The 24,046-nt window shown below is 39.8% G+C and overlaps 1 protein-coding gene across 6 annotated transcripts in view; it reads left to right on the top strand.

The window, feature by feature from the left end:
- The first annotated feature begins 6 nt into the window (after positions 1-6).
- The window catches only part of CDK13 (cyclin dependent kinase 13), a 48,622-nt gene continuing 24,582 nt past the window's right edge, over positions 7-24,046 (top strand). For all 6 annotated transcript variants that reach the window (XM_035318763.1, XM_035318762.1, XM_035318759.1 and 3 more), the window contains exons 1-5: positions 7-1,248; positions 11,592-12,197; positions 15,718-15,888; positions 16,165-16,304; positions 21,195-21,365. In XM_035318763.1, the coding sequence (XP_035174654.1) occupies positions 26-1,248; positions 11,592-12,197; positions 15,718-15,888; positions 16,165-16,304; positions 21,195-21,365 (2,311 nt within the window). In that variant the 5' untranslated portion in view covers positions 7-25. The remainder of the gene's footprint in view (positions 1,249-11,591; positions 12,198-15,717; positions 15,889-16,164; positions 16,305-21,194; positions 21,366-24,046) is intronic.

Below are 24,046 nucleotides of genomic sequence, written 5' to 3'. Positions count from 1 at the left end.
CCGCCGCGGGCCGTGAGCGGGCCCCATGCCGAGCACCTCGGAGGCGGCGGCGGGCGGCGGCGGCGGCAGCGGGGGGAGCCGGAGCTGGGCCGGCGGCGGGGCGGAGGCGGGCGGCGACAAGAAGCGGCTGCACCACCGGCGGCGGAAGCGCTTTGCGGCCCAGCCGCAGCCGCCCCCCCCGCCGCCGCCGCCGCCTGCCCCGCACCCGCTGCTGTTCCCGCTCCTGCAGCCGCCCCTCCTGCAGCCGCCGCTCCTGCAGCCGCCGCTGCCGCCGCAGTCGCTGCTCTTCCTGGCGGCCACCGGCGCCTCGTCGTGCTGCGGGGACGGCGGGGAGCGGAAGCGGCCGCGGGGTAAGCGGCGCTCGGGCTCCCGGCACAAGCGGCGGCGGGGCCGCGGCGGGGGCGGCGGCGGCGGCGGGGCGCAGGAGGCGGAGAAGCGACGGGGCGGTGCGGGGCTCGGCACCCTGCTGGAGGAGTACGACGACGTGAGCTCCCAGTCCGAGGGGCTGGTGGGCGGCGGCGCGGCCGGAGCCGGCGGCGGCGGCGGAGGAGGAGGAGGCAGCGGGGCGGGGAGCCCGGCCTCCTCCCCCGGCGGCAGGCAGCGGGGCGAGGCGGAGAGGAGCAGCCGGTCCCGCCGGGAGCACCGCAGCGGCAGCGGCCGCTCCAAGGAGCGGCACCGGGAGCACCGGCGGCGGGGCGACGACAAGACGCAGCAGGAGGGGTCGGCCGCCTCTGGCCGCGGGGGGGCCGAGGCCGCCTCGTCGTCGTCCTCCTCCAAGTCCCGCAGCCGCCACAACCATACTGGCGGCCAGGACCGGGAGGGACTCAAGAGCAGCAGCAGCAGCGACCGCAGGAAGGGGTCCCTCGCCTCGCCCAGCAGCAGCAGGAAGGAGCGGGAGAGCAAAGCCCACCGGAGCCGGACTAAAGCGGCCAAGGAACCGCCGTCGGCTTACAAGGACCCGCCGAAAGCCTACCGGGATGACAAGCCCGAGCCCAAAGCCTACCGGCGGCAGCGCTCGTCCCCCAGCCCCGGGCGGGATGACAGCCCCCCGCTGCACCGCTCATCGCAGAGCCAGCGGAGCCGCAAGTCCCTCAGCCCCGTGGGCGGCCGCTCGCCCCTCAGCCCCTACAGCCGCCGCCGCTCCCCCAGCTACAGCCGGCACAGCTCCTACGAGCGTGGCGGGGATGTGTCACCGAGTCCCTACAGCAGTTGGCGGAGGTCACGGAGCCCCTACAGCCCCGTTATCCGGTGAGTGCGGGGCAAGGGAGGGTGTAGGGCAAGGGGAGGCTTTGTGGGTAGAGGAGGGGAGCGGAGGCCAGGGCTGGGCCTGAGGGCAGGCTGGAGAGGCTCACAGCTGGCAATAAAAGGCCTCCCTCTTGCTGCCAGAGAGCTGTGGGGAAAGGGAACTGGGCCTCATACAAAAATCAGCCTGCCCTGCCCTGCAATGGGGAGAGGGAGAAGTCGGTGCTGGTGACACTCCTGCCTCTGGTTCCTCCCTGTCAGGGACTCTGTAGTCCCTGGACTACTACTAGAAGGGGCCTGCCAGTGCTGGAGCCTGAGAGTGCAATTTCAAGTGAGAATGACCCGATGAAAACACTTCTTAAAGGACAAGTTTTCCAGAGGACCGATTTTGGTTTAAAATCTTAAGACATATGGATATTCTCAGGTACATCCTTATTATACGTCCCGTACCCCTGTAGAAGAGGGTGCATGTTAAACGTATTTGTGTTGGTTTACTTCCCACTAGTCTAAAGAGGAACCAAGCTGATGGGCAATTTGCCTTACTACTGTTTCTTGTTTGTTTTAGAGACCTATAGAAAGATTCAGACTTGATTTCAATAGGAAAATGAGCCAATGTCAAGTTTGACTAAATTGCCTCGGTGCTTTATGCAGCTCATGAAAATGCTCCTGAGCTCGTTTCACAGTACCTGTTAATTTGATGTGTGCTTGCAAATTATTTTCTTATTCTTAGTGGGGACAAAGAATGTGAAGGTTAGTGTTTCTGTGACTTTCTGAATTTCATATAGAGCAGAAACAGGGACTGTATCTCTATAATCAGAATGAAATTTCAAAATAGCTTACAGCAAAACCACTGGGAATGTAAAGTATTTGGTTAGTATGTTTTTAGCGCTGAAGATTCTAATTTCCCTCATTGAAATCTTACTGTTGCCACGTTGTTTATGAGCTTGCTTAAATTCACATCTGGACTTAGATTTCAAATGTATCAGGTGATACATTGGCAAGAATTTTGTTTGCAATGTGTTACCTGGTAGGTTGTCTGAGAACTGTTCTCTGGTGTTTCTAATGCATCAGTTGCCGTTTTGGGGTATCCAGTGATGATGCCCAAGTTGTTCCCGTGTTTCGCTGGCTGTTGGTAATGTCTGCTGTCCCAGGTGTGCATCCACTGCTGTTTATAGAGTGAAGTAATAAAACTGTGCACTGTTTTGTTCAGAGGGGCAAAACAAAGGTGCCTTTTGAGGAAAGAAAGAAAAAGTGATCATTTTAAGGTACAGTTGTATGGAAAAATGTTGTTAACAATAAGGTGTTTCAAGCAGAGAGCATTGAGTGCTCTGAAAAAGAGCACTTTGTTGCTCCACAGAGTCTGTTCCAAGTTGTTAAGGATACTTTTGCAGGATGATTTGAATAATAGAATAGCAGGAATGTTACTGGAATATTTGGATTTAACTGTTTTACAGACTATTTTCTGTAGATACTTATGTCTTGGAATAAGAAAGCTAAATAATGTCAGAACTGCATACACGACGTTTGTGCTTCTGAGTAGCCATGTTAGCCAGACTGACAGTCCCATTAATTTGGGATCCCTTCTGATGTACTGGCTGATGCTGCTGTAGCAGCAGGTACAGCTCGTAGGGTGCAGTTACAGGACAGTTTTGTAGGTGTTCTTTGTTTACTTTTTTTCTGTGGGTAGGGGACCTGTGGTTTGAAGCATGAGTTTGTTTCCTCATTTTTGTATTGCCTTTGTCATAAGCGTGTAAATCTACCTTGAGTTGCAGGTCTGTTTCCAGGAGTTAGCTTTGTGACTTCACTCCTTCCTTCCTACAGTTAAACTTGAATTTGCATCCCGCCTTTATCTGGATACAGAGAAATCATTTTTGTTAACTAATGCAGATTGTCAGGTTTATTGGAGAGGGATTGGAATGGCTGAGAGGAAGAAGTTGTTCCATGTAGAAGGTGAGGTCAGTCTGTCCTAACGTGGCATTCAGTTTTAAAAATGTCATTTCCACAGAAAAGGAAGGAAAACAGCTTTGTTGTCCGTGATGTTTGCCTTGTGTGGAGAAACGCAACTTACTCTTTCTTTGGTCTCATGCAGCTCCTGTGTGTTATATGCATTTTGGTGGTGCTTGGGAAATAAAGATGGAAGATAATGAACTGATCGCTTTAGCCCTTCAAAACTGTCATTGTTTTTATTGCTTAACTTTTTGGTACTGCACCTAAAATGCTGAAAATTGTTGCTCTGTTGCTTAGTTAATGGTATAGCAGCCTTAGACCTGACAGAATATAATTTCATGAAGGCAACAGCTTCGTACAGCACCTGTCTACTTGATCTGGATGATTTAAAGATGTAATTCTGGGCCTGTGTCCAGCTGTAATGGTGTCAAGACAGTAAGAACTTTGTATGTTACTAAGCATTCCAGTCTTTGCAAGTCTTTGCTCTTTCGATCTCTTTCATATATGAATCTCCAATAATGTTATATTAATTATTGAGTTATTTTGGGATGCAGAATATGATGAGAATGAAGTGGTTCTAGCAAGCCTGGAGAACTTGAGTGTCTGGAGCCCTGATTTTTTCATCTCTGAGCTGCTCAGGGAGAAAGTTCTAGTAAACAGTAGAAGAGAAACAATTGAAGTCAGCTACACTCATTTGAATTCCTGGTTTTCTGGAGTAGCAGTAACAAGAAATTAATGCAAGTTAGTTCTGATTGCAGTGGTGACTGACTGGTATCTTTCAGTGGTGTTGCCTGGAGATTGCTTCTAAACAGAAGCAAAGACAATAAATATGTGTTTCCTGCTTGGAAGATTGTGTTTGAATGGGAGACTAATTGCCTTTGCCATTATAATCACAATAAACATCTATGTTTTGGGCAAACTGCTTGAGCTATTTCCACTTGCTGGACAAAACTTTTTTTTACTTGCTGCTAGTGGATTTGTATTACTGTTTCCTTGTGGACTATAGAACAGTTGTTCTAAAGTAGTGTGAACACATCTCCAGATTGGGAATTCTTCCATAATATGGAAAGCATGAGGAATTTATTTCCCTACTGAGAAATGGTCTTGATTTTTATTGAACTTAAGCTTTTTTTTTTTCTTAATTAAATAAGAAAACACCAAGATCAACAAAATAAGCAGTCTCTTTTTGGAAACTGGCTTAGGATGAGATTGTAGGGGGAGAGCTTTTTTTTTTTTTTTGTAACTTCAATCAGGTCATATGCTATGTGATCACACATTTAATTCAGCTAGTTGTATGGATGAGTAATTGCGTTTTTCCAAATGTGGATACACCTACCCATCTGCCTTGTATAAAAGTAAGTAGGTGGGGCACCACTAGCATAGTACTATGGTGCGGATGGATGTTGCTTGTAGGAAAAATACAAGTTTGCTTCTCCTACTGGTACTATGGAGCCATCTCTTTCTACAGCTGTAGCTAGTCCGTAGCAGTGAGGCTCTGAAATATGCATAATTTCTGTGATAAACCAAGGTGAGTGTAGGGAAAGTGGTCAAATAGACATTAAACTGGTAAATGCCCACTTTGTGGAGAGGCCATGATTGCATACGCTGTACAAAAATAGCTTTGCAGCCAGTGATTTTGATACTTTGGGATTTAAAGCAGTAGGAGAAGTTTTCGGATGTTTTTTCCTCTTGTGTGGTGAAAAGAGATTTTCTGTATAAAACCCTTTAATCTTGTTTAGTAAAACTGTATTTTGCAAAATTTTAATGTGGAGCTATATATTTTCCCTGTTGGAATAGCAATTACTTGCAGTGCATTTGAGGCCCTTGCTCTAGTACATATTTTGAAATTAAGACCTCTTCTTACTTGGCAGTGGACTTTACCTTGTGCTCACTGTGATGATGTGTCTTTCATCTTCATTATTGCTCCCTTTTTTTTTCTCTTATGGGAAGGGACATCATTTGAGGGGAAAAAAAAAACCTTATGATGTATAATAGAATTTGAGTTGACTTTACTTTTTGCAAGTTGATTTCTTTGTATGCAGAGCTCACGTCTGAGGACGTTGGGTTATAAAGTAGATTTTAAAAAAACAAAGTTCATATTCCTTTTCAGTACTGCCGTGCTGTATGTGTTGGAGAGCCTTTTAAAGATTTACTGTTTGACTCAGTAAAGCAAGTTATGTGGTCTTTGTGTGTGAAGCAGGATAGGTGGTTGGTTGATTATTGAGCTGCTTAGAATATAACCCTGAACAAAGCGCTCAAGAAAATAGACAAAATGAATTTAAAAGATACTAAGTGAGAGAATGCTAATGCTATTATGGCTTAAAGAAATAAATCGTGCATTGGCCTGCTACTGCAACATGGCAAAGCTGTACTGTGGGCTGAAATGTTTTGTCAAAGTGGTTCTTGTTACTGAATGATTATAAACGTCTTGGAAGATCTGTGGTGAAGCCAATTGATTAAATTTAGGTCTCCCCTTTAAAACACACTCTGACCTTACCATGAACTGGAAGCTGGCAGTGTGTGCTCGGTAGTGCAGCGTTCGCTGCCTGTTGGTGATAGACCTGGGCTACAGTGGGTTTTAACCTACTTTGGTTCTGTTTGCTTGCTTGTTATTCCCCTCTTACTCTGATGAATCCCTTTGTGTTACATTTTGTCTAAAAGTAAGCAAACATCAGACAAAAATCTGTTTTGTTGTTGAGCTCTGCAGACCCTGATACCTTTCAAGTGTAATATCGTTTGTGTGTAGGTAATGCACATAGCTGACTACTGGCATGCTCCTGAAGCAGTTAAGAAGAAAAGAGGGTCTCAAGTTTACAAACAGAAGATAACACATCTGTTCTGATTTGTTAATCAAATTTAGGGGTTGGTTGGTTGGTTTGTTTTTAAAAGATGTGTGGGGGTGGAATGGGGAAAAGAGGAGCGCGTAGGAAAGTAGCACAACAAGAAATGCTCAAGCTAAGTGAGACCCATGTTCTTGGAAACCTGATGTGTTATCTGTTAATTTTCATAGCATTTTTCATAAACGTTTTCATAATGTCCACTTTTTTTCCCATTAATTTTCCTTTCTCTTTACTTTCAGATATCAAGATAGTAAAATGTAGGCCTTTAAGTTTTCAGTTGCTGGTTGGAATAGTGCCATTGTCTGCCTGAAAATGTGACATTACGTTAACAGACATTTCTTGTTAAAGTTTATCAAGGAATCTACTGTTTGATAGCTGATAAATTAACTAATGAAATGCAATAGTATGTTTTCTTGCAGGAAGGAGGAGCGTTGTGACACTTTGGAAACTTGTAACTGACAATACTTTGATATCTGAAAGACATTCTTATACAGTGAATAAGTGCATTGTATTAAGCAACAACAATTTTTTCTTTATTTCCTAGAGGAAAACAAATCTCTTTCTTTTTATTGCTGTAAAAAATGGAGGAAAAATGAGGATGAGTTTTGGGTTGGGGATGAATTCCTTACTAGTGCTGTCCTCCTTTGTTTCTTTAAACCTGCCTCTTCTACACGCTTTCTAGATAACATCTTGATTTTTTTTCTAGTTTCATTTTTTAGCTAGACATAATATTGTGTAATTACGTCAATTTCCCTTTGCAGCTAATGTAGTTGTGCTCCTAGACTCCTTTGTTACTATCTCCAGGGAAGGAAAAAAGCAGTTCTGTTTAAGGAACTTCTTCGTTCTGATACTTACAGGTTTTCTTATTTTCCTCTGTATGTAAAACACACTGGAATGTGTATATGGCTCAGAAGTGGCTTTATGGGAGTGGTGGAGTTTGGCAGTTACCCTCTTTGTGGGGACGGAGGCCTGTGCGAGGTGAATCCAATGCATTTTTGGAAGGCTGATGGCCAACTGTGGTGGCAAAGATACCTGTAAATGAGGTGGGACTGCTGGGTGCAAACTGGAAGAAATGTTAACTTGAAGAGTGGCTCCCTAGTTGTTTCCTCCCATGTGCGTTACCAGCAGATGCTGGTGCTCTTGGTTTGAGAGGTTTTTGATGCTGTCCTGGCGATTAGGACGTGTCTGATCTCTCCAGGCTGGGTAAAGATGCCTGCATTGTTTTGCTGGATTTGTTTGCTGTTCGCAACACAGTTCTGCATGCTTGGAGCTGCTGTCCTGGTGTTCTTGGTTACTGTGTTAAAAACAAACTGTCCTAACTAAGGACTAAATAATTGGTAGCAAATAAATGTCAGGTAAGGCATTTTATGTGTGTGCATATGCATGCATACGCATTTCATAGAAGTCTGGTGGAAGATTTAGAGAGTGTTTCAAATGTCTCTCCTGGTGTTTTCTCAGGGTCCCAGTAAAATGTTAGTGTCTCGTTAAAATGGCAGGCACTGGATATTGTGTCAGCCCGTTTCTGTGCTGCTGTGACTTCATCTTTTATTTCTAATGAGTGCTAGCTCTGAAGAGTGCGAGTTGGCTGGCTTTACATATAGGGCAGTATTTCTCCATTCTCAGAGCCCTGTGTACACTTCTGAGGGAAAGCTTGTAAATGTCTGTTTTGCTTTTGTGCCATTTTTATAGATGGAAACTTGTACACGAGTTTTGTCTAGTGTGGGAGATTCTCTTGAGACTTTTGAATGAATGCTGATGGCAGTGATAGTCAAATATCTGGAAAGATGATTAACCTTAGATAGACATGAAGTTTTATCAATGTAACTGGGATAACGAGCTTTGACAAAGCTGCCTTTTATTTAAGCTTCAGCATTTGTCTGTTCAGTTCCAAGTGTTTGTGTTTCCTGCCACTCCTGCATCGAGCCTAGAAGACAAGGTACAGCAAGACACTGTTGCAAAGGTCTTTGGGATGCCGATGGGGGAGCTGGTTTATTATTAGCCCAGACATGCACTGTGTAATGCAACGTAAAAAAAAAAAAAAAATTGCTGACATAAATCATCAAAAACTTCTTGGAAAAATAAAACCAGTGCAGAGGCTGTGCTCAGCATATTTCATAACCTCGTTCTGATCTGATGTTAGGGGCTGTAGCATGCAGTGGAACTGAAACTTAAATAGTTGAGCACAAGAGATTTTGGTCTTTCCCTTCTGGATGCAGTTCTGACATGAGAACGTTACACCGTTGTCTTTTGGGGTAGGAAGCCTGGGGAGGGGAATGTTTGGGTGTTTTGTGCTGAGCTTGCATGAATCTGTGTTCATGTCCCAGACTATCTTGGCTGGTATTAGCAAAATATGTATGTGAAGCCACTGTCAGTGCTTGACTTGACTGTGCGTTTCTTTTTGAAGCTGGTATAAAGATTTAAGCTACTTATTTCCTTAGCTTTTCAAAACTGGCTTTTCCTCACCAAAATGTTTGGAGCCAACCAGGTGAGCATTTGTAGTTACTGTGATTTGAACGGATATTCTCACTTCATCCTTAGTTGTGATTTAAATGAACATGTTTTATTTTGGACTGAAGTGAAACAGAAACAGCCTTATGATCAGACGTAGTGTCTCAAGAACTCCATTGTTTTAAGCTGCTGCTTCTGTTTTCAAGTTAATGTAGGATTATGCCTGTATTTTTTGCTTGTTGACATAGCTTACTTGTTTTATTTTAGGCACCCTGGTAAAAAGAAAATTAAGAAAACAACAAAAAACACAAATTGTACTTGTGAAAGAAACACTTATTTAACCCCCCCCCGTAGGGCATGCTTTGCGTTAAAACTCGAGCACAGATGAGGCGGGTTGCAGAGAGGTCTCTGAAGGTGGAAGACTGTGTTCTGCAGGTACTGGGAGCAAGTTTCAGTTCAAAAGAGCTAATCCAGGAACTAGATGTGCAAGTGTTTTCCAAGATGGGGCGGTGACATTCTTTGAAATGACGCATCATTATACAAGTCAGCTCAGGACTCATAGGGCCTATTAGCTTGCACTTGATGCTGGAGAAATTGAATTATCCTGATTCTACAGCCAGTATAGATTGCCAAGCACCATACATCAGCTGGAGGTAATAATTCCTCTCAGAAGGTGAGATAGCAGGATGAAGAGAGCTCTGACCTAGCACTTGAAGTGTGTTTATTATTTGCATATCTTCAGCCATCCTTTTGTTTCCTGCTGCCCCATCACAACTTTATATTATGGAACTTTTAAACATTTAAAAAAAAAAACATTTCATTTTTGCCAAGCATCTGAAAACTTTTTGAGCCTAAAATACGGGACTAGGCTTTCCAAGTAACAATGAGAAAAAGAACTTGAGTGACTTCTTTCATAATGGATCAGAAATTATTTTTCAGGAGATTTTTTCTGACAAATACTGTGTTTTTGCTTGGCTTTTAATGGACATGGGCTTTAATATGTCTTTAGTGAACTGAGATGAACTGCCTTTTACTGAGCTGTGATTGTCATTTAAATGACAAGGCCTAAGTAAATGACTGAATACTTAATGTTAGAAAGTGGAATATAAGGGATCAAAGCATCCAGTTATCCAGAAGCCAAACATTACTCTGTCTATTCTTTCACTAAAACCTATACCAAGTGTTTTTTTATTCTTTAATTGATCCCCAAACCTCAGTTAAAAATTCCCCCTCCCATGCAGAATTATTTTTTTAATATTTACTTTATCTGTAATTTATTTCAATTACTTTGTTGTTGTGCAGTGCCAGAAAATTCTATAAACCTGTCCCTGATGTAGGATTGAGCTGTGTTAGTTTTCAAGAATTGCCCTCACATGAGCTTTGATTTTTTTTTAAAGGCCTCTATAGCTGTTTGGATCAGTTTGAGTTTCATCCATTAAAATCTTGAAGCTTCTGATAGAGTATACAGTGTGGACCTAGATTTTTTTAATCACTCCTACATAATCTCAATTGTTTTAATGAATTTTCCTGTTGTTCAGGAAAAAAAGACTGAAAAAGCATATTTTTTTTTAATGCAGGAAAAGTGTGTACATTCGGAAATTAGCACATACTGCACATAAAATAGAAATATTTTTATGCTATATTAAATATTTGTTCAGTTGAAGCAATGGAATGTGATTTTGTATGTTGATAATTAAAACTGCATTCATTTAATTGTTACCAAAATAAGGATTTGACATAGTGGTGATTAATCCTGACCATAAGGATTTTAGTTAGCTTTATTCTTGTTTGGCTTAAACTTTTGGAAACTTATACACAGTGATGCTGTCTTTTGAACTCTGAAGCTCCTAGATCTCCAGGAAGTCTTATTTTTTCTACTGCTTGATACTTTTTTTCTTTGTCTAGCTAATGGAAACAATTTTATTTACCCTGATTTAATTTTATTCTTCCCTGCAAGTCAGGTACCCAAGAAAAACAGATTTCCAGCAGACCTGAATCAAGATAATACTTGTAAATATAATGAATGCCTTTGCTATTTTTAGTATGGTATAATGAATTTAAAAAACATGTTTATGTTTGTATCGAAGCACTGGTCTTGGCTACTTGTTCTCATGCTGTTCATCTCAATTAGTTTCTTCCTTTTTGCTTTTACGTGAATTGTAACAACTGGTAAAATTAGAACGTCCCTTTGAAGAACTGAATGAAAAATAATTTCTAACAAATTATATTTTTGCACAGTTTGTTTTTACAGTTGTTAAGATAGTTCCATTCCTCCCCTGCTGCCATTCAAGGCTGTTTTCCTGCTATGATTTTGTAGACAGCTTAGATAAAATCTTTTCCCTGTTCAGTTAGGCTTTTTATTCTGTTGCAGGTGTAGCATAGAGCTACTCAGTTTATGTTTGCCTCTCAGTAGATAGAACAAATAAATATTGGGTGATTTCTTTTCAGGGAGAGGAAGGAAGTCTTCATTTAAATTTTGAAAAAACAAAACACAAAAACTAAGGTTTATTGATGTCTTTTAGCTGGTTATATTTCAGTCTTTAGTATTCAGATTATTTCTTAGATAACATTTTAATCACGGTTGCAAAAGTGAAACTTAAGGTGATTCTACAATTGCTTCCTTCAGTGTTGTGTTTGGCTGCTTCTTGTTGTAACATTAATTTCATTTTGTTGAACTTCGGTTGTGTAGGCAGCTGTATTTTTCTAAAATCTTGCATATATTAAAGTTGGCAGCACAAGTAGTATAACATCAGATCTTCTTTAAAGGAAAGCAATGCTTCTGCTAAATACTGAGTAAAAGGCAACATATTTGTCTTATAGTATATTATTAGCCCTACAACATAGTATTTTGCAGTTCTTTATTGGGAGAAACTGTATCTAAGAGATCTTCAATGTTTTTTAGCAACCTATTTTGATACAGAATCTGGATTTATTTTATTTTTAAACTGCGAGGTTATTTTTTTAGATACTGTCTTTCCTATTTTGTAGATTGTTTATTCTGTAAACGTGGTGCTAGTGGTTTGTTTAAAAAGAGTACTTCATCAGAACAGCAGATACACTGAGAGAAAAGTTAGACTAATTTTCAAGTGATTAAATTTTACTCTTCTGAAACAGGAGATCAGCAAAATCTCGAAGCAGAAGTCCATACTCATCAAGGCATTCAAGATCTCGTAGCAGACACAGATTGTCTAGATCCAGAAGTCGCCATTCGAGTATCTCTCCTAGTACATTGACTCTGAAGAGTAGCCTGGCTGCTGAGCTGAACAAAAACAAAAAAGCAAGAGCTGCTGAGGCAGCTAAAGCCAGTGCAAAAGCTTCCAACACTTCAACACCTACCAAGGGAAACACTGACACTGCTGCAAGTGCACCTCAAGTGAACAATGTAAAGGACCTGAAGAAAATAAAAATTGAGCATACACCTTCTCCTACAAGCAGTGTAAATTTGAAGAATGACAAGGCAAAAGCAAAGGCCCCGCTTCCAGAAACTAAAGGAGAAAATAATTTAATTGCAGACAAAAATACTAAACAGAAAGCTGCAGCAGTAAAAGAGAATAAAACAACTGTTGTAAAACAGCAGCCAGTCACTGTGAAAGAGAAAACCAAACCAAGTACACCGAGTGTAGTAACCAAGGAGAAGGATCGTATTGTTGCACTACCAACCTCCACACTGCCACCCTTGCCTTTGCCTCCCACGCTGCCTGAAGATAAAGACACTGATAGGTGAGTTGTGTCATAGATTTGCTTTGGGGGGTTGTCTGTTGGCTTTATTTATTTATTTTTCCTTTGCGAAACATACATGTAATTTTGTTTGCTAGTTGAGGGTGCTGAAGTAGTTTGTTCTTGCTCTTCAGTTAAGATGGCAGTTACTGGTGAACTGTAGGAATGTGATGTTAAAAGTTATTTAATCAACTGTTTTTTGAAAAGAAAAGTTTAGCCTAGGCAGAATCTTTCAATGAAAAATACACTAGAGATGGTTTAAAATTGCAGGCTCGTAATAGCTTTGGGAGTAACGTGTGCAAAATTCAGGATTTTAAGTTCAGTGCAAATGGGGGCATAGTTCTTGGGGAAAAGATGAATTCAGTAGCAATATCTGAAGATCTTTTGATATGATGGGGTTTAGGGTAAAGATTCTCGTCCCTTTGGATGGCAGTTATTTTCCTAAAGTCATAGATGTGTGTTATTTTTGTGTAATTTATTTCAGAGATTGGTATTCTTTATGTATAAGTGAAGTGAGTTTCATGGCTTGTAATCTGTGCTGACTTTGAAGCATAAAAATTGGACTGTAGTGAAGAAACTCAGGTCTGTATTCCAAATGACGCCTGAGTTTAAGCTACATTAAGTCTCTTCATTGTGTTAACAGAATAGTTGATGTGGTTTGTGTTGGAAAATGATGCTATTGAGCTGTAATTGAACGTTTTTCTTTGGTTTTGGTGATGAAGTTGAAAAAAGTTGCTTTTGGTATTACTCATTGTATTACGCTTATAGGAGAGATCAACTTCTCACAACAAGCAAAACAGTTTCTTTGCATTGAAGTGATAACTGATTTAAGTTTGTATCTGTAAACAAAACTGTATAAGAAATTCAAGAAATACTGAAATGCTTTAATTCATATTCTATATCTGTGAAAGTAATCTGTTTTTTCTCTTGCTTTTCATAAATTGAAGTATTTAGTAAAAGTTGTTTTAACTAGTGGTGTAAATGCTTCTCTGTGTTTGCCAGCAATTTAATGCCCTGGTAAACATTAGGATGCACAGGGCGTGGTGAGTAAATATAACTTTAAAAGGTATTAGATTTTTCTTAGCAGTAAAAGAGAAATTGTGTTTCTTGCCCTTCAGTACTCCAGCAAATGTCATTCCAGTTGTTCAGAATTACATCTGTGTGGTGAATGGATGCTTACATTTAAATTTAGAACAAAACCATCCTCTGTAGGTAAACAGGCTTTCTGCCCCTATTGTTTGAGAGGAAGATTTACTATTTTAACTGGCTTTGCAGCGTTAACTGTGGTACCATGAAATGAGATTCCACCTGAAGCTGGCACATGGCTTCTCATTATTAGCATTTTTTTTAATGTAATGCCTTTCTTATAGTTAAACTGCGGAATAGTTGAACTACAGTTAAACAGTTCTATTAGCGCTGGGCTTGGTTTCCTTTAAAAAAAAAAAAAAGACAAAACTTAATGTTCACAAACAAACTCAAACTTCATTAGAAAGATTAATGACAAATAATAGAATGTCATTTATGCTCTGCTTTGTTTTGCTTTTAGGAGGTTATGAACTTCAGGTCAGAATGGTTATGATCACAAGTCATGACAAACCTTATGTCGTCAAAGAAAATGATCTATGATTTCTGGGAGGAGAGGAGGGGGGGCCAAGGTGTTTGCCTTAGGCTCAGTTACTATGGGGAAATTTTGCCAACAAAGAAAGCTTGATACTCTGCGGAACTTAATGTAGTGTCAGTTGTGAAGTTCAGTAGGAATCTGATAAAACCACAAATGAGCTACCTAAAAGAACAGCAGTGTTGTGAAACCATTATCGAGGATAGCTGAAATGGAAAACTGTTCCAGTGGTCAACAGTGTGTAATTTAACAGACCTGAAAAGAAGGCTGCTCTTGGCTGCCTGTTTTCATGTACGGCTTTTAAAATTGTTTCAGAACCTCTCACACATCATACTCCCACTAATACTGAAAGTTTGAGGGCAGAATTTGTGAGAGAAATGCAAATATTTAAACTTCAAAAATAAGACTTTTTCTTGACCCTGAAAATCACTTGCTCTGCTCAAGGTGGCTTATAGCATGCTGACCATTACATTTGTGATGAGGACAGCATGTGCTTCCTTCAGGTGCCTCTTTTAATTCAGGCACTGGTAGGAGACACTCAAGGGTTTTGTTTTCATGGCAAAGCATAGACACCAGCAGAATGCTGGAATGCTTTATATAAATATATATAAAGCTCAGTAGTTGCAATTACTGGAAGAAAGAGCATGCGCGTTCTCCATGATGGGAGGTAGCAAGATCTTTCTATTTACAGAAGTTTCCACTTTACCTATGAGACGAGGTAGATATGAAGGAGTAGGAAAACCTCTCCTTCAGAACAGGCTCCCAGAGAGGGATGCTGACAGTAGAATACTGTGATTTGGTAAATGCAGCTACCTTGGAAAATACACCTTCAGAGCGTAACAAAAAGTTTTATTAACATAGTGGCAAAGTTTGAAATTTAAAAAGAAAATGCTACCTCAGAAAACAGTTAGTGTAATTACAAAGCATACAGAGAGAGTCATGGGTGTAAAGTTATGGGATATACTGTAACAGCAAAATGTAGCCAAACTTAAGGAAGTTCTGATAAAACAGCCATATGTTTTAAAAAATAATAATAATACTGTAGGTCATAGGGAGTGCTCAAAAATTCCACATTAGAACAGGAAGAGAGAGCGTTTCTAGAGTTATTTTTTATAGTAACTGATGTAGGAATGCCTTGCTGTGTGTTTGGGGGATTCTCCTCAAGACAAAGATTGACTCTCCTGATTGATCTGCTCCCTGTTTGATTTGTTTATTTTTTTAAAGACGTCAGTAAACCAGAAAAACATATAGTCAGTTTTCCACTTGATTTTTTTTTCCCCACTTCATTTGCATGCTGATCAGTAAGAACATGTTGAATTTGGAGTGTTTCAGCAAATGTATGAGATTGGAATCTGTAAATGTCATGGTATGGATGCCTGATTATGCCCTGCAGTAATTGTAAGTGTGAAACTAGTTATCTCTGGAGAGTAATGTTGTAGTGAATTGGATTAGGATAATCTGCTCTTTTATAGGAGAAGTCAGAGTACAGATTTTACCACTATTGATACTTGGCAGCACCTGAGCTCTAAGTATTCTTATTAATCTGATCCCTAAGAGGCTTGGGGAAAAGGAAAAAAAAATCACATGGCAGAAGTCTGGCCTGGAACCCAGGGCTTGTTCTTGCTGTTAAGGCTTGCTGTGTTATCCAACTTCAGCTTTCATCAGGAGTGTGAAGTCTGAACATCTGATTTCATTTTCTTTAGCATTTTGGTAGTCAGCTGCACATCAGCCAGCTGTTTGCAAGCCATTTGTAAAGTACAAATCGAATTCCTGCAAATTCTAAAGCACAAATTTTAAATGTTTGTGTTAACAGCCTAGAACATACTTTAAGAAATTTGGTAGGTTTTCTTTTTTAATATCATTGTACTGTGTTCAACATAGTAGCAAAACTGTGCCTTTTTTTAGTAGTCTGCGAGAGAATCTTTCAGTGAAGACAGTTAAAGAAGCAGAGAAGAAACTTCGCCATCTGCTTGCAGACTTGCCACTTCCACCTGAGTTGCCTGGAGGAGCAGAGTTAGCCAAAAGTCCTGAAGAAAAGAAACCAGCAGTTCAGTTACACAGCAAGAGAAGACCAAAGTATGTTTATTACAGCTTTTATGTTAAAGTCTATAAAAGAAACAGAAGTGATAATAGTTTCTTAAAAATGTATTCTATTAAAACCATTTCTACTTTGTAATGACTTCCTTAATACTACTGAGGCTTGAATCAAACTGGATATTTTGTTGCCATTCAGTGGTAGTAAGGGTTGTCTAGTAATGTTTCAGGAATATTTACTATTAATTTTTTTTTTCACAGTTAAAATAACCCTTATATATATCAGCTGTATTCTTAGAGATTTTTACTGTTTTCTAGAATATGTGGACCACGACATGGTGAAACAAAAGAAAAAGAAATAGACTGGGGAAAGCGCTGTGTGGATAAATTTGATATCATTGGTATTATTGGTGAAGGCACTTATGGGCAAGTTTACAAAGCCAGAGATAAAGACACAGGTAGGTCCAAAAAAAAGGAATGTAATACTGCACTTCGAATTCAGTGGGGTTTTGTTTTTATAATTAAATAAAATATGGTATTCTGCCCCCTAATGGTTTGAAAGTTTTTAGTGGCATTATATGTTTTTTTTTGTTTGTTTGTTTTTTTTTTCAATCTAGCTTTTGTCTAAATTAAAAACTCAATAAAAAGTCAATCTTTTTCTGCTTTGGAAAGTCATTCATCTGTAAAGTTGTGGTTGAAAGCATAAGCTGGGTAGTATTCATTTCCTTGCGTTATTTCTAGAGCTTTGCTCTGTACACGATTGAGGAAGTAAAGACAAGAGGGTAAATACTCGGGAAAAAAATGGCACCCTAGACAGGGTGGTACAGAATAATAAAGTTTGTAAAAAGGCTGCAAGGGTGAAAGGAACTGTGCAGGAGATTTAGCTGTTTTCCTTCTTTGTACACTGATCATCACTAGCTGGCAGTAGGGATAGAAGATATCTCTGTGCCATGCAGGCCTGAAGTGTTCCATATCAGATATTTTTCTTGCACAAATGTAACTTATAAATATGTTAAACTAATGCTCAAATAAGCAGTCACCATTATGATATGCAGGAATGTTGTCACCACTTCTAAATAGATAATGCAGTGAAATTTATTTCCTCACATGTGCTATACCTTTCTAGTTTTGTGTTCAATTAGTAGTTCTCTGACTGCTTGCCCTTCTGGCTTAATTGCACATGCCTTGAATAGGGTATAATTTTCTACTTCAGTAACTGAAGCACATAGGATTATATACCAGCCTCAGTTCCTTCCTTCTGGTCTCCAGAAGAATGAGCAATGTAATTACTTTCTTTTCCATTCTTCATCTGTGCTTGTCTGAGTTTGCAAACTTTAGTTTTTAAATTTAGCTGTCACAGATCTTACTTTTTTACTTTCTTCCTTTGGAGCCATTGCAAGTCATTGTTAGGAGCTTCTTTCTGCTGTCCTGTTCTTTGCACAGCTAAATTTCTAATCCCCTCATAACCATATTGGCCTCTTTGGTAAGCTTCAGGTCGTTTGTGTGTGGCGGTCATTTCTTTACCTCTAGCAGAATTTGTTGCTTTCTGTATTGAATGGGTCTGTAGAGTTCCAGCAAACCTTCCACCTTTCCATCCAGTTTAAATCCTGTGTAAGGAGTGACATCATGGCCTTTGAGCTACATTTTAACAGGCTCTGCAGTGGGCTTTCAAACCAAGTATGTTGAAGAGAGAGGGCAAAGCTGTTCTTTTGGAAACCAGTCCAAAGCTGATGCCACACCTTAAAAAAAAAAAAAAGCCATTCTCACATGGCTTTTGAGAATGGAGTATGTTTGGATCCATGGTCTGGATATTTCCAATGCTAGCAGAGGAGAATTTGCACTTCTCTACAATGACATCTGTCCTGCCCCGTAGGCTGTAACAGCTACTGATGATTTTTATCAAAACATTTGAATGTGTTCTGTGCTTGTAGCACATGTTACTTGCACAAGTACTTCGCTCCAAATGAATTAAGGTTAGAGTCTGTTTACTCTGTAATTTTTCAGCTTCTGATGTTACAGTGATTTCTAGTACCTGCATTGTCGTCTTTTCTGGAACAGAGCTTAATGGTGCCTAGAAAATTCCGCAATGATTCTTTTATAGAAATTCAAAAGATACAAAGATTTCATTAGATCCTGTGTTACTACTGCTTCCCTTACTGTCTGCTACACCATCTCATCGTTTTGGTATGATCTGAGAGTCAATACCTTATGAGGTTTAAGAACAGGTCTTGCTGCATTAGTAAGATGCTTAGAGACATAAGCTACAACATTGGGATCTACTTCCTTCTTTATCACAGCCCTAGTTTTTCTCACATCTGGTTTATGGGGCAACTTGCTGTAATTTTTCTATCTGATGGATTGCCGTAAAAGCCCATAAATCTACTAGGAGTTTGTAAATAACATCTGAGCCTCTTGAGTTCCAGTAGTCACATCTATATTCCATCACTTGCATAAGGGAAGAACTTGACTATGCATACTTATAGTCTGTGAGCCCTCTCCATTAATTCTTTATTGGAACCACCACAGTGTGAACTTGAATGTTCACATTGCCATGTCCATGTGTCTACCTTAGCTTCCTCTAGAGATGTCACAAATTATTAGCCCTGATGAATCCTGTTCTGTTTCTTCTGCATTAATTTCCAGCTAAATTTATTTTGAGTCATACTGGAACATATCGCATGTGTGCTATACACAGTGGTGCAGAATAAACCCTTTTTAGAGCTAACATCAGATAACTGTGTTGTCAGTAAGCTTCCCCAAAACCCCAAATGGTTGAGCTGGCATACATTTTTAGATATCCTCAATCATTGCTAGATCATCCTTCTGCTATTTTGCAGAATCTAGCTTCATCCAGGCCAGCCTGCAATAAAATAAATGAGGGAAATTTCTTCTCACTGTAAATATAACAGTGCCACTTCTGTTTGTAGAAAGTATACTGATAAGTAGTAGAACTCCTTAGTTGTCTGTTTCATATCTTAAACTGTAGTATTTCTCTCCAAATACATGCATGACAATTCTCACAAAATTGTTATTTCTTAAGTTTACTGCCTCAGGACTTAACAACTTTGCCAGTGTATTGGTAAAGATGTGATCAGGAGCCTAGGTTACAGGGTTCTTACTTTATCAGTTATCAGTACTGGTGTTTATATTCTCCTGACTGCTGTGCAATTGCAGAATTCCTCAATTGTGATTCTGCATCATATGCCCTCCAAGCATCAGTCTACATGATAAGATCTTTACTTTGAGGGAAAATGTATCATCAGAGTTTGTGGCATCAAGGCATTGCATTTAGAGGAAAACACCCTGGTAGGTGTTTTTCATAACATTTATTTCCTTCTCCAATTTATCTCCTCCCGAGTCCCAAGTGCTTCTGCTGCTACTGGTATCTTAGTCCTTCTGTTGGCAAGAGAAATTTTTGATAAAGGTACTGTGCTCTCCTGTTGGCCAGAGTTCCTTGGTGCTATGCTTCCTGCTATTTGAAGAAGCACCTCAGAGGCCCCTCCATGCCCACCCTTCCAGTCAGGGTGTGTCTTCTATGCCTCTTGTGTCCATGCTAATCTGTACAGCACATCCCAGTATGCCAGCAGTAATCTTTTTGTCTTTGACTTTGGAGGGTTTTTGGGTGCTGGCATAGGCTGTACCTTTCAGTCCTAAATGCCTTCCTTTCTTCTCAGACAACCTTAAGCTTAACATAGGTGAGGTACATTGCTTGATTATCTGCCCTTGAAGCTATAGCTAAAGATGACTAAGACCTTTGTTCGCTCCGTTTTGGTAGCCATCTTCTCCCTGAGCTTGTTAATGAATGAGGAATGTTTGATACTCTGCCATCTCAGAACAAAATAGCTGAATAGCTTGGCAAGTCTTTTCCTCTCTCAACAATCATTCCTCAATGGGATCTTCTGCAGTTCACGTCATCTGGATGGGTGATTAGAACCGATGGCTGAATCCTTCCTCCCTTGCTTCTGATGAAGTTTTCCAGAGGTAGTCACTTTTTCAGTAAGTGTAATAGCAGGGTTCCCTTATTTTAGGGGACCACATAGTCAGAAACGTGCTTAGGCAAGGAATCAGTTTGTACTTTTTTTTTTTTGACTTAGTAACTAATTTTTGAAACTTGGCTCTTGAATTTTGTATTTGCTCTTTACCCTGTGAGGCACACTTTTTGTGAACAAAAACTAAAGTATTCAGGAAAGCTTTTTACCTCACTTGGTGGATTGGTTAAAACATAAGGGACTGTTTCAGAGCCTAATGCCTATTTAAGTTTGTTACAAGACGGCAAAGGAGGTTGTGACTGTGCACTGCTATTGGTGGCCTCCTTGTAGAACACACCTATTTCCAAGGTATGCATCAATCTTTGTTCGTCCTTTCTGATCAAGATAATTCTTGAGAGAGCAGTTCTAAAGGGTTACTCAACCAGTATCTCTGGTACCCTTCTCTGTTCTGGAGTTTTATGAGCAGTATTGTTTAGCGTTGCTTGGAATGTGAATATATACATAACTGCTTGAGAGCAAGATTACCTATCTGTAGCTGTTTTTCAGCATATTTTATTGGTATGAATGTACACCAGCAAACTGCATCCTTCCAAGTCTGAAGGGGGAGGGTTGGGGAGTTCTGAGGCAAGGATGTTTGTTTGTTTGTTTGTTTTTCTTATGGGTGTATGGGAGACATGTAGAGGAAGGTAAGAGTTGCTTACACTTCTGCAAATACTGCATTAAAATAATATGTTTGAATTCTTTTGACTTTCACTGGGAAGCTGTGGGTGTAAATATGTTTATAGACAGCTTGTGCCTAAGAACAGTTGGTAGTAAAACCCTGGGCAGCCTGTTCCAGCTGATGCTGCTGGAGCGGGAGGGGTGGATTGGATGATCTTCAGAGGTCCTTTCCAACCACAACTACTATGTGGTAACTCTTCAGGTCTTTATGAAACACGTTTTTTGCTGAAAGACAATAACTTTCTTCTGCATTCTGAGCTGTGGTGATGCAGTACTCATAAACCTATAGCAGGCATAGGTTTATGTTTCTCAAGCTGCTGTTAATAATCACCGTTATGTAGGGGGTAATTGGTAGGCCTGGTGTGGAAGATCAGGACACAGGTGAGAGATGTATACAGGAGGAAGACAGGGCTTAGAACAGTTAGCTGAAAATTAATATTTATAATTTTGCCTCTGTGTGATTATTTTTCAACAGTGGTTAATTTTGTTTCTGTTCAGCATGGCACTGATACAGACACCAAAATCTTAACTGTTTAGTTTTACTATCTCAATTCAGAAATAGTAACAGTTGGGAAGGGTTTTTAAATCCTATAGATTTGACTACTAATGTTTATATTTTTTATTTACATTTTCTTTTAGGAGAAATGGTGGCACTAAAGAAAGTGCGTTTGGATAATGAAAAAGAAGGGTTTCCAATTACAGCTATTCGGGAGATTAAGATTCTTCGACAGCTTAATCACCAAAGCATTATCAACATGAAGGAAATAGTGACAGATAAGGAAGATGCTTTGGACTTCAAGAAAGACAAAGGTATGTATGCTAGCACAGGGTAGCTCTTTCTGACCCTGTTCTTAATACAGTAGGCTGCTATGGTGGAACTGAAGTTTGATTTAAAAAAAAAAAAGTTGGAAATTGTGACACTTGACAAGGGGTTATGATTGTGACTTAATTATTGATAGAAGTCCTTCACTTAACTCACCTATGCCTTTTGCTGATTAAAAAAATATATATCTTTGAATGTTTTGTGCAGTTAAAAAAAACAAACACAACAAAAAAAACTTGATTCCAGTTTTGAGAAACAGATGTTTGTCTGTGACATATGGATTAGGGAAACCAGCAACAATGGGAAGCTCTTATGTGAGGGTTTTTTAGCCTTTAACTTTCCTCACAGCGTTTTCTCATACAATTTGGAATATTGAAGGCTCAACATTGAAGAGATGTTTCACTCTAGGTGTCAGTGTTGTTTGGATTTTGTTTCATTCAATTTTTTTCAAAGTTAGTCAATGTGTGTTGAAAGATAGAAGGATATAAGTGTTTTTTCCTTAAGTTGAAGGCTTGCATTCTTTTGAAAAAAGAGATGACTAACTAGGAACAATAGCTACTTGTACATTTGTTCTGATTTATTTATTTAAAGTATTATTCCTGAAATTAGCACTTTTTCTGCTACATCCTGTCAAGCTGCAAGAAAGTACATAACGTAACCGTTCTGCTATTAACATTCATTTTTTATTTTGGTTCCTTCAGTGCTAAGTCTGGCTTGTCTGAGTTACTGCAACCTCCTTAGCCTGGAGAATCAAGCGAAAAATGGAAATTGTGCAGTGTTGCTGCATGGTACTTTTGATACCAAGTGTTTGATAGGTTTGAAAAAGTGGTCGTTTTGTCTTTGGAGGCCATTTTCCTCTAGCTACAAGTCTTATAAACCTATCATTCAGGGGTATTTTTGTGCCCTGTGGGCATCTCCATGCATGGGTTGGCTGAAGGGGGTGTTAGGAGTGTGTAACTCATATTGCTTCCCTTTTCTCCCACCACAGCATGTCTAGCACCAGTGTGGGTAGAAAACAAATGTACTGCATAGGCAGCAGAAACACCGGGTGATGTTGTCATGAGTCAGAAGATGGCTGACAGAGTTAGGCAGGAATTAAGTTCTTTTTCTAGTCTCTTTAGAAAGTAGCATACTTTGGAGGAAATAGTGTTGACATTTTTTTTATCATTTAAAAGTAGAAAGCATCTAACAGAACAGTTTCTCTAGATAGGTGTGGGTTCAGTGGTCAGCACCCTCTTTAAACTCTAATTCTGCAACAGCCAGCTTAGGCTTCCATGTGATCTTGTACTGAGTTTTCATTAGGTCTAACCTACCTGGTGAATGAGACCACATTGAATCTTGACTTAAGTATTAAAGTCTCATTAATTAATTTTCTTGATTTCTGCTTAGTGCAATGTCTAGGTCTGAGTTGTAAATTTTTTGGTGCATTGCAAACTGTTTCTCATTAATTTCAAATGTATTTTTTTGTCTGTGTTTTTGATATTGCTGTCTATTTAGTTTTGCATTCTTGTTTAACAGCTTATTAAAACAATTACATTTTTAGAAGATTGCATGGGAAGGGGCTTCTCTGGAGGTACAAGAATAAAATTAGCTTTTGGTAGACTCTTGAAAGCATTAGCATGACAATAAAACTGCTATTATGATTTGTCTCTGAAAAGATGGAAGCTGGTTTTTTGGGGTGGGCTCCTGCAGCATGTATTTCTCTAATGAGTAGCTCATTGTGAAATGGAGATTTATAGCTGAGTAGTTGTGGGCAAGCTGTAGCCTATGCAGGGAGTGAAAGGGGAAGTTCAGTCATTTTCATGGTAAATCACTGTGAACACGCAAGTGGTAGTGACGTCTTATTGAAGCAGAAATTACAGTAGAATAAGTGTTTTGCCCTCTCATGAACATGCTTATGCTTAATGCCTGTTATGATTATCCTAGCTTTGGAATATAGCTCTTACAGAACCCTGCTGAAATCTCATTTATGAAAGTAGGGAATGAGACTGTTTCTGCCAACACACTTTCCTCTAGTTGGTAAAGTTAATTTTGGTCTAAGGATGCATGTCATCTCCTGACCTGTTACCCATCTGCTTGTTCACTTAAGTTGTTTTTTTTTTTTTTAATTGGGATTTCAGTCATTTGAAATGCAGCATATGTAGTATTGAGTATTGGGCACTCTTTATATAGTGCATACTTTAAGAATGCTTTTTAAGATGATAACATAGGTCTGCAAACCAGCAGTGGCTTGTACCACTTTGTCCTGATACTTTGAGCTGTTATACGATTTGTCACTTAAAAACATATGTCTTCATAACTTTTGAGTATCTGTCTTACTTTGATATTTTCAACAGTATTTTACTTCTAAAAAAAGTGGAATAAAAATATATCTTATGTTTTACTACCCTGACCAGCTTGGGATGTAAACTCAACAATAGCTTGAATAGAAAGGATTTGTTTTATTCTCTCTAGGCCAACCATGAGAAAAGGAAATGTAACACATTGGAGCAGTGAGTTGCAGGTGTTATATTTTCATCAATGGAAATGCAGCACAGCAAATGGCATCATAGTTTTTATAAACTGGCAACATACACAGCTAAGTAGAATATATATGGGTCTGTTGTACTGAAGATCTGATTTTTTTACCTTTATAGTCTTTAGTGTGTATGAGATGTGCTTGATGGTA

The sequence above is a fragment of the Oxyura jamaicensis genome, chromosome 2, assembly GCF_011077185.1.
Source record: "Oxyura jamaicensis isolate SHBP4307 breed ruddy duck chromosome 2, BPBGC_Ojam_1.0, whole genome shotgun sequence".
NCBI classification, from domain to species: Eukaryota; Metazoa; Chordata; class Aves; order Anseriformes; family Anatidae; genus Oxyura; species Oxyura jamaicensis.
The sequence above is the reverse complement of the archived record's forward strand: the minus strand, read 5'-3'. Positions and strand labels throughout refer to the sequence as shown.